The 11550-nt window shown below is 30.5% G+C and overlaps 1 protein-coding gene across 2 annotated transcripts in view; it reads right to left on the bottom strand.

The window, feature by feature from the left end:
- Positions 1 to 11550, bottom strand: part of LOC117181891 (protein FAM151B) — a 35814-nt gene that overhangs the window by 6912 nt on the left and 17352 nt on the right. For both annotated transcript variants that reach the window (XM_033374905.1, XM_033374904.1), the window contains exons 2-4: positions 7657 to 7785; positions 528 to 751; positions 284 to 438 (exon numbers count right to left, since the gene is read on the bottom strand). In XM_033374905.1, the coding sequence (XP_033230796.1) occupies positions 284 to 438; positions 528 to 751; positions 7657 to 7785 (508 nt within the window). The remainder of the gene's footprint in view (positions 1 to 283; positions 439 to 527; positions 752 to 7656; positions 7786 to 11550) is intronic.

Consider the following 11550-nt stretch of genomic DNA (forward strand, 5'->3'; position numbering starts at 1 on the left):
TCTGAAAAATCTCTATCCCTTCCACACACTACTCCTTTCCCCTGCCGAGTGAGTCACGCCTACCTCGAAAGGGAAATGGCTTAATGGTGTAATAAAAATAATTTCGGCTTCGCGCAACCTCAGGACATTGATATCTCATAAGAGACCTACCTCAAATGGATCTTTTCAGTAAGAGGGAGTTTTTGGATTATAAAACTTTCTTGTTTCACCTTTGAATAATTATTACAATTAGTAAAGAAATTTGCAATAAATAAAATAAATATAATCATATTGGTGAACGCACCTAGTCACCCAACCAACAGATAAAGTACTTTGAGGGAGAGTCTTCTTGGCATCCTCCAGGAATTGTTTAGCATTGACTGGTTTAGTATTTACATTGACAGATGCATTAACCGGACCCGACAGAATGTCAGCATTAAGCCACAGAGGAACTGTCAGCTGTAAAAAATAAATAACTGTCAATTTTAATATGTTCTTTGAAACATAATTGTTAATCATTGTTTCAAACACAAACAGATAACACTTACATTCGATGTATGTTTTTCGAGGACTTGCAATCCTGCCGTGTAGGCCTCAATCGATTTAAAGTCGAGCTTTATACCTTTTGTGCGGTTCTTGAGAACAAAGGTGAGAAATTCATCCAAGGATAAACTACTTGTTTCGTTTGGAGGATGTGCCATGATAGGTATCTTTGTTACGTTTGAATTAGTCAGATTTCCCAGGACGACGTCAGCTTCCAACATCATGGTGGCTTTAAAAATTAAATTTTTTATCATTTGAGAAACATACATCGACCAGAACTTAAGGAGGCTATATACAAGCTGATACCATGTAGCTTCAGCTTGCAACTTTCTCTGTTCGACTTTAGTGCGCGAGTCTAATCATTAGTGAACCAAATTCGGAAAATCGATGCTTTCCTCTTCGTCAGAGATCAGTTTGTAATATCTACTTTAAAATTTTAAACCCTTGCTTCATGTCCACTAAAAGACACAAGCTTAAGAATGAACCAAGTGACAATGAATAAATCAATATTAGAGATGGTTCTTCCAAAAAGAGTCAATTGTTCTCAGGGACCGTTCAAAAACTACAGCATGCTATTATAGAAAATTTTTCCACCCTCCAATTCTTCGTCACAGATGATCACACAATCTTGATTCCTCCAGGATGATACCACAAATACGATGACACTCCCCCTTTGAATCCTTTTTTTAAATTTAGTTTGGTAAACACCTAAAATAAAACCCAGGACTATTTTAACAGGCTTCAAAGCCCAAAATACTCTCAAAACAAGCGAAATGTGATGATTTTTCGCGAAAATATGGGAATAATGAGAGTGAAAATGCTTTTGAATAAAATTAATATACAGGTATCATATTGAAATATATTGCATTTTTAATTAAAAAAAAGATCAATTTTTTACCAAAAAAGATTACTTTTTTTACCAAAGGAGATGAATTTTTAACGGAAGAATAGAGTTTTCAAGCTAAGAAGTCGCATGCTTTAGAAAGAAAGTTGACTTTGAAAACCAAAAGATGCATTTACCACCAAGAAAACTGATTTTTCAAACAAATAAATGAATTTTTAATAAACAAACCATTGAATTTTAAACATAATAGTTGAATTTCCTAACAAAAAAGATAAATTTTTAATAAAATAATTGAATTTCGAACCTACCAAGGCGGATTTTCAACCAAATGGTCGAATTTTCAAAAAAAAAAAAAAGGAATGAACAAAGCATTTGAATTCTTGAACAAAACAGATGCATTTTTAAGAAAATAGTATCATTTACAACAAAATAATTAAATATTCAGCAAAACAGTTATATTTGCAACCATTTAGTGTAACTATCGAACTATAAAGACGAATTTTCAAATAAATAGTTAAATTAACAAAAAAAAAAAATTATCAACCAGTTTCGTTAACAATCAAATAGTTCAATTTAAAAGGAAAAGTAGTTAAATATTAAACTAAGAAAGATTTTTTCTGTGAATTAAAAAACAAATTGTCAACCAAAGTTTTAAAATTTTAAACCAACGAGGCCAATTTTGTAGAAAACAGTTGAATATACAACCGGCAAATATGAATGTTTTATGAAAAAGTTAATTTTCAAACAAATATTTGAATTTAATACAACAATAGTTCAATATTCAACCCAATAAGACGAATTTCCAATATTCAATTTAATTTCTTTTAACTGCTTTCATTTTGAAGAAAATAATTTAATTTTCAACCAACGGGATGAATTTTTAATAAAATAATAAATCTTGAACTGGAATAGTTCAATTTGCAGTTACATTTTCAAGAAAAAGGAAGTTTCAAACAAGTAATTAAATTTTCAATAAAGAAGATTAATTTTCTATCAAAAAAGACGAATTTACAACAGAAGACATCAATTTTCAACCAAATTGCTTAATTTTTAACTAAAAATGATCAAATTCTCAAGCAACAATGGAAGAGTTAAAGTTTTAGTTTACAAAATTAATTTACAGCCAAAAACAAAGAATTTCCAACCAAATAGCAGAATTTGTATCCGAAAGAGATCATTTCTGAACGAAAAGTATGATGGTAGAGTTTTTAATTAAAAATTATTAATTTCTAATTAAGTTCTATTAATTCCGTTATTAATGCAGTTCGAATTAAAGATAAAAAACTAGAAAAGGGGTAAGTTTCTTAAAAATAGGGTAAAAAGAGGAATACTTCAAGAAGAGGACAAAGAGGGAAAGAGGGGAAAAAGTGCTAAGTTTGTATTTAAATATTTCCCTTGTAAAATAAAATCACTCTTTTTCATTTTTTTTTCAAGAATTTCAAAAAAATTGTCTGCATATTTACATTTTCCATGTGTGATGGAAAATTCTGCGTTAGACCCTTATTTGCCCTACGTCACAAAACCTGTTAACCCTCATCTGCCTTGTAGTGTGATGTAACTTTTGAACGGCCCCTCATGGGATATAAATTTATTTTATTTTTCATATTCAGTTATGAACTGAATAAAACTTGAAAAAAGTTCAAAATTGCTATCTGGAATGACTACCAATTTTTTATAATAATTTGTTAAGCCTAGTGTAAACTACTGTAAACTGCCAGGTCTTTATGTTTCTGCGCGTGCCGTGTGCAAGCATTTTCATATATGACGGGTAACTTGAGAAGAGCCAGAGGAACACAGGTCGAGGTCGTTATCGATTGGCAGTTAAGATGGTACCTCTGAAAAGAGTCGGACAAAGACTTGACCAAGATTAAAATGTTACTCTGTGTGATCTAAATGTCTTTTTCTGTCTACATGGGAATTAATTAATTTTTTTTAACTAGAGACTGTTTGTTGGTAACGAAGTTACTTTTGTAAATAAGTAACGAATTATTAACTAGTTACATTTCCTTCATTAACAGTGACTATAAAATTTTTACTTTTTTTAGTTTCTTTTGAAATTGTTTACAAGAATTTTGTTATAAAAACCAATAAATATAATTGCTTTTGCAACTGTGTCAAAATTTGTCAAGTAGGCCACTTTTTTGTTGGATTGTGATTTTTCTTCGGGAATGCGTGATAAGTTAGAGTTTCACATAAATAAAATGGCCTTAAGACATTTTTGCAAAATTTTCATTTTTTGAGTCATTATTGTTATTTAACTTTTTTAGCATTGTCCTCTTAACTAATTTTTTCTCCCGATCGGTACAAACAATCGCCATAATTTTTGGCATGTTTCGTTAAATATGTTCATTTTATAAAATAAAAATCATTTTACCATTGTTGCATAAATATTGATGAAATTAGCAACAATTTTCAAAAACAAATAGAATTCGTTCTAACTTCTCAATCGATTTCAATGCTTTAGTTGACTAATTACGATAGCTCGTTCAATTACGAAGATTTTAATTTTAAAAATTAGGGAACTCGCATATCATCAATAGTTGTTCGTGTTTTCGTGTTGACGTTCCGCGCTCCATGCCGCGCGACGTACGATATTCACGACGTTGAAGTTTGCCACAGATATGGATTTCAAAGTTGTATAATCAATTAAGAAAAAACTAGGAGTCATAGTAAAAAAGTAAAAACACCTCTGGATTCGTCTCGGAAATATCTCGGTGTACATTTTTTGTTTTTTTTTTGGTTAAACAATTTGTTAAACAACTACGCCATTTGTTATATTTCTGCAGTTGTTATAAACAGGAATGCAATGGTGCACATGGTTTTTCGACCCTATGCATACTTTGTTTATAACAATTGCAGAAAGATAACAAATGGCGTAATTATTTAACAAATTGTTTAAACAAAAAACCAAAAATGCACACCGACACTGAAAAAATGGTTAGTTCGTACAAGAAGCTCCTTATTAGTAGAATTGGTATAAGCTACAACAACTACTTCGATGGTAACAGTAACTAACCAGTTTTGTACGGCAACAAGTCGCCGTTAGTTCTCCTATGAAGGTTATATTAGTACGAATAGTAATTGTAGTCACAACAAATAAATTAGTTACATTTACCAGCAATTTATTTTCCAAGAAATAAAAGTAGTGAAGGTTACAAGTTTTGCCCCTTGCCGATATTGGAAGAACTGAAATCTGAGCAATGCTGCCAACATTCGCATCGAAATATCGCGTCATGTTTTCGATGATCGCCATTTCAATCTGAACCTTTACGTATAAAGTGTAAACACGTAGAAAATATTGAACAGCGTCGTACAGAACCTTAGGGCGTCCTCTACGGCCTACGCCTAGGGCAGGTTTTCACGAAGGCCTGTTTTGAAATAATCGTAGAATGAATATTTTTCATAGGATTTATTTATATTTACTTTGTTGGATTATGGCAAATTTGATTGATTTATAACCTAGATGCGAAATCGATGTGTCAAATAAATTCAACGAATACTTCAAAACAGGCCTCCGTGAAAAGGTACCCTATTTGTATAAACACATCTACCTGAAAGTAGTACCTATCATCAAAATTTGTAGCGAGAACAAATAAAGTAGTTAGGACAACTACTACCAATCTTGCGAATAAAAGTAGTGGCCTCAACCACTCTAACAGCAGCGACATATATTACAAACTAAAATAGTTGGGCCTACTACTTGGTTAGTGGTCCCAACCAACTAGTTTTTTCAGTGGAGATATTTCCGAGACGAATCCAGAGGTGTTCTCACTTTTTAGACTTGACTCTAGTTTTTTTACTTTGAAATTCATATCTACGGGCACGGAGCAACAGTGCACATAACAGAAAATCCTCTAATTGTTTAAAAAATGGGTTAACAAAAAAACAAAAAAATGCACATCTAGATATTTCCGAGACGAATCCAGAGGGGTTTTTACTTTTTTACTATGACTCTTAGTTTTTTTTTTACATTTATTACACAACTTTGAAATCCATATCAGTGGCAAACTTCAATGTCCTGAATATCGTACGTTGCGCAGCATGGAGCGCGGAACGTCAACACGAAAAACGCACAACTATTCATGATATGCGAGTTCCCTAATTTTTTTTATTAAAATCTTCGTAATTGAACGAGCTATCGTAATTAGTCAATTAAAGCATTGAAATCGATTGAGAAGTTAGAACGAATTCTATTTGTTTATAAAAACTGTTATTAATTTCATCAATATTTATGCAACAATGGTAAAATTATTTTTATTTTATAGAATGAACATATTTAAAGAAACATGCCAAAAATTATGGCAATTGTTTGTACCGATCGGGAGAAAAAAATTAATTACGAGAACAATGCTAAAAAAGTTAAATAACAATAACGACTCAAAAAATGAAAATTTCGTAAAAATATTTTAGGGCCATTTTATTTATGTAAAACTAACTTATCACGAATTCCCGAAGAAAAATTACAACCCATAAAAAAGTGGCCCACTTGACAAATTTTGAGACAAATATGTTTTTATTTTCAATATTCAAATTGTAGCACCTAGATTTTGAAAGATTCGTTAGTAGTCCTTTCGATTCTTGACTTCTTTGGAGAAAGGGTTGGTTGGACGATGAACTTCTGGGTGATTTAAAAAAATATATTTTGAAATCCATTGAATAGGCTAGAAATTAATGAATTTAATTTAATTTAAGTGAATTACAAAAATTAAGTGTAAATTAAGAAAACTGGAGAGAATTCAAGAGAATTGAAAATATGCTAGGAAGGATTAATAAGAATTCGAGGTAAAATATAAAGGTATACAACTGGATTATGTAAAAAAATTAAGATTCAAAATATTTCATTGATTTTAGTCAAATGAGAAAGAATTTAGAAGAATTTAAGCGAGCTCAAGAGAATTCGATTAAATTCATACGAAAACATGAGAAATTAAAAAAATTTATTATGTCTAATATATGTCTAAGCATTTCTAAATAAATGGAATGGGGGCGAATAGAATTAGTGAATGAGAATCTAATAAAATCCATATGAATTTAAGGTGAATTCAAAAATCTTCAAGATAAATTAAAAAAAGATCCATTGAATCTCGCATTGAATTCAGTTGATTTCAGGAGAATTAAAAAGAATTCAGGGTGAATTTAAAAGAAATCAAAATAATTAAAAGAAATTTAAAATAATGCAGAGGAACCCAAAAAAAGGCAATAAAATCTATAAATTCCTGAATTCTCAGTTTTAATGTATTGAAAGAGTGACTTAAGTGATCTTTTTATTTTAAAAAGTTACGATAGTGACTTTATCTTGAAAAATTATTAAAAGTAACCATCCCATTTTGTTAGGTGCTGAAAAAAAATCAATACGTTTTTTTTTAATATTGACAGGGCTTTAGAAAGGTTATTATTATGGGGGTGGGCTTCAGGGACTTTAGGGGGTGGGCGGACCCCTGTCAATATTAAAAAAAAAAGATGTATTCGCATTTTTAGGAACCCAACACGATGGGGGGGGGGGGGGGGGGGGGGTCAACAAATTTTAAACTTGTTTTTTCGGACACCCTAATAAATAAAAATAGAAATAAGCGTATTATATATATTTTTCATATATGTAAACTACAAAAGAAACTAAACAAAATAATTATAGTTACTTTGTTTGCAAAATTAACGATTTTGAACTATAAACTATCATTAGAAAATTATTAGAAAGAGTCAACTCATTGACGTATATTTTTTACACTTGAATAAACATAGTGTGTTGTCAAATTATCACAAGCAATTGTACGATTTGGTATGCTTGAAAAAGTATAACCCAGCTGAAATCAGACAAAGTAGATTTAAACAAAGTTCTATTAATAGAGGATTGAGAAGCACAACGGTAGTTATTGATAGAAAACCAATAAAAACCATCCACATGTGATTTTATTGTTAGGTAATTCACGCAAGTCCTGTTTATTAGTTTGTCAGGATGTTGATACAGTACAATATTTGAATCATATTTTGATGTAGGACCTATCTTATTGAGAACGCAACTGACTAATGTTGTGGTCAGTCAAACTGGCCTTTTCCTACAAGCAAAACTCATTACAAGGAAGAGCGTTATTCGAAAAAGTTACCTATAAAAAAAATTAGTAAATATTATGCAACAGCCGTTTCAATACGATACTAAGCTGTAGCTTTAATTTTTACTGCTTAGTTGCAATAACAATGTTTTACTCAGACATTTATTATTTCCAGAACATTATCTTTAGTTTTGATTAAATGAGGAGTTTGGTTAGTGAAATACACGAAATAAAATTACATACCTGATGCCAAAGCTTCTATAAGTAAGGGTTTGCTGTTTACTGCATGTTTCCAAGTAATTTTTGTTAGGTTGCCGTTGATGTTCTTCTTGAAAAATTCATTTGCACTCGGTATATTAGCCATGGCAGTTTCTGAAAAAATAAAAAAGTATTCTTGATGACTTGATTGCTCAAGCCCTAGAGACTTTTTTCAGCTTTGGCCCAGCCTTCATATGAAATTTAATCTGGATTCGAACCATTTTCAATGTTATAAATGCGACTCTTTATCCTTAACATTGCCAGTTATAGCAAAGATAAAAACTTATCTTTTTTCAAATAAAATTCTTCGTTATCTTATAAAGATTGTATGTAATTCATTAAATTCTACTTTGGATTTGACATATAAAAGATAGGACTTTGTGCACATGAAATCCTTTTTTTTCAACTTAGACTTTTGGTGTATTATTTTTTACACTTAGCGTCAGATGTTCATATCAAGGAAAAATTGAGACACCCATTCAACGGAAAAAAAATAATTTCAGCATTGAAATCCTATACTCAACCTACGAAGGGAATTTAAAATCCATGGAGATTAGACATAAGGAGACCAAACTAGTTGAACTGAAAAGTGAACACTTTTCTGTTGCTATAGAAGTACACACACGCTCATGTGAAAAACCACACTTACGTATAGTTCAAAACTTCCCGAGCGTGGCGTGCCAACCGCACTTAAAAAACATATGGCCGCCGATGTGAATGCGAGTCAAATTTAAATATATAATTATTGAACAATTAATAGTTTGTGAATAAAGGCAAGGATGTTAAAATTAAAAATCGCTGTATAAAAGCGAAAGTTTCCAATAAGTGTGGTTTCAAGTGTATAGTGTACAAGACTTTCAGAGTGGTGTCAGTTGTATGTTTATTGTTTTTGTTACGAACATGTCGAATACCTGTCGCACGGATAGTGTTGGTAAAAGTAATTTGAGATTTTCTTAAACATACTGCCTACCTCTTCCATAGCGAATAATTTTGTATTCCACAAACATTTCACAAAATCCTGTCTGATTATTAATTATTTATTTGTTCAAGCGACTTTTCAAAACAAAACAATGGAGGCGGCCATATTTTTTTCAAGTGCGGTTGGCACGCCACGCTCGGGAAGTTTTTAACTATACGTAAGTGTGATTTTACACATGTGTGTGCGCGTACTTCTGGCCACAGAAAAGTGACCGTTTTTGGTGAAGTCCATACATTACAGATTGGTCTCCTTATATCTATCTATTCTCCATGTTAAAATCACTCAGTGTTCAGTATTGGGGCCATCAATGGAGGGCTCTAGAGTTCAAGACAACGTCTAGAATAAGGAACTACATTACCAATTTTTGCCTATTTTCGACCGGAATAAGACTATTTTCGAGACAATAAGACGACCACAAAAAACTAGTAATAAATTTTGATTCATACAGCTCCCTTAAGAGCCAAATAGTTGAATGTTCAAGTAAAAGAGACCAATTTTCAGTAAAATCGTTCAATTTTTAATCAAATAGTTAAATTTTCCAGTTAAAAACCAAGTTGAAAACCAAGAAATATGACTTTTCTACCATGAAAGATAAATTTATTTTCAATCCAAAAGGATGATTTTTTAACAAAACAGATAAACTTTCGACCAAAAGACACCTTAAAAAATAGTTGAATTTGCAAGAAATTGAATACATTTTTAACAAAATAGTCGAAAAGAGGGATTTTTCCGAATACAGTTGAATTTTTCAACCGAAAAGTTGAGTATTTATTAAGAAAATTCATTTTCTGCTAAGAAAGATGGCTTGTGTACCATAAAAGACAAATTTTCAATCCAAGAGGACAAATTTTCAGCAAAATTGATGAATTTTCGGCCAAAAAGGATGACTTTAACTAACCAGTTGAATTTTTAACAAAATAATTAAACTTTTACAAAATACCTTAATTATTTCCAAACAGTTAAATTTTCTATTAATACAAGCTAAATTTTCAGCCAGAAATATAAAAGTTTAATTTTTCAGATACAAAATTTAGTTTTTAACCAAAAAAACGTATTCTCATAAAAATAAAACATAAAATTCAATGAAAGAGGCGAATCCTGAAAACAAAATGTTTTTAACACGGAAGATCAATATGTAATCCAGTAGTTGAAGTTTAAACTAAAAAAATCAACTTTAAATTACAAATATAAATATTCAATCAAAAATGGAATAGTTATACTTTCAGTTAAAAACAACTAATTCTCAATATTTGAAACAAAGGAATTTTCAACGAAATGGTTGAACAATTTACCGATTAGTTACACTTTCAAACCAAAAAGAGGAATTTTTTAAAAGTCAGTTGAATTTTAAACAAGAAATTAATTTTCTACCAAGACGACTCTTCTGTTATATAAAATATTAATTCTAATTCTAAAAGAACGAATTTATACAAAACATTTGAATTTTAGACCTATTAGTTAAATTTTCAGGTCAAGTTTTTTATAACAAAAAAGATTGTTTTAAAAAAAAGACAACTAACAAAATAGTAGTATTTTTAATAAAATTAATAAACCTTTAACAGAATAGTTAAATTCTTAACCCAATAACTCAATCATCAACGAAGAAAGATAAATTTCCCACGAAAATGATAAGTGATCAAAAAACTTTATTCTTCACAAAACATTTTAAGATTCAACCAAATAGTTGAATTTTTAACTAAGTAATATAAATGTTCAACCAAAAATGGCATAATTAAATAATCATTTTTAAGTTTAATTTTCATCCAAAAATTGAACGAATTTCCAACAAAATATAAAAATTTCTAACCAAAACCATAAATCTTCAAGGAAAAAATGAATTTTTTGACATAGTAATTAAACTTTGATCCAAATAGTTTAATTTGAAGTTTAAGGTAAGTTTCTTGCAAACGGTAGAAAAAAGAATTCTTTAAAAAGGGGGAAAAGGGGAGACTGGGGGTAATAATGTGAAGTCTGAAATATGAAAGTGATTTTCAAACATATCAAGTTATTATTTCCAAGGCCATGTTTTACAAAACTCGCAAACTTTGTTAAAAATTTATCATCAGGCAACGTACCAAACGTTACATAAGTTCTTAACCAGGGTGGCTACTACTTTTTTCATTTTTTTCTCCCGGTAGAAATTCGTGATTTCTCCCGGTTACAAAAATATATACAGTAAGGATGTTTACCATGTAGTCATAGGGAATATAATTACATAAGCTCTAGCATATAATGCAACCCGTCTTGCATTTGTGTTATGCCAAAAAGTACTATATAGGCGATTTTAATTCGGTTTCCAAATCTCCCGCGCTCGAGATCTTGCGCCGATTGATCAAAAGTCTCGAGACTCAGAAGACGTGCGCAAAATATACGTATAACCACAGATATTATAAACGTAGATGCGGTACGGGGCGTCGGAGTGGGGAATTATATATATAGGACATCACATTTTCTGCCCTATCGAGGTGCTGCCCTTATCGTACTACGAAGTCGAATTCTTGTTTTCTCATTCTTCGTAAAATATGACGGTAAGGCAGCAGAAAAATATTTTGAGGTTAGAAAAGTTTGACATGTATGTATCGCTGAATTTTTTCAGATCTGAAGCTTGATCCAGGTTTTCGGTGCAGTTTTTTTTTTAATTATAAAAAAAATGTTCTCGAAAAATCATACTTTTTAATTAAAAAAAAGTATTATACAAAGACATTTCAAGATAAATAAGTGCTGAAAGCATTTTTCTTTGGCAATTTTTATTTTTAATTGAAATAATCAAATATTTATTCCAAAGAAACAACTTTTTTAATGTTTGAAATATTTAAACATTATTGTTTAAATTTAAAATAATAATTAAAACAAAATATATTTCTGGATAAGATATTTTTGTTGAAAATGTATATAGTATT

This window comes from Belonocnema kinseyi, chromosome 10 (assembly GCF_010883055.1).
Source record: "Belonocnema kinseyi isolate 2016_QV_RU_SX_M_011 chromosome 10, B_treatae_v1, whole genome shotgun sequence".
In the NCBI taxonomy this organism is placed as follows: Eukaryota; Metazoa; Arthropoda; class Insecta; order Hymenoptera; family Cynipidae; genus Belonocnema; species Belonocnema kinseyi.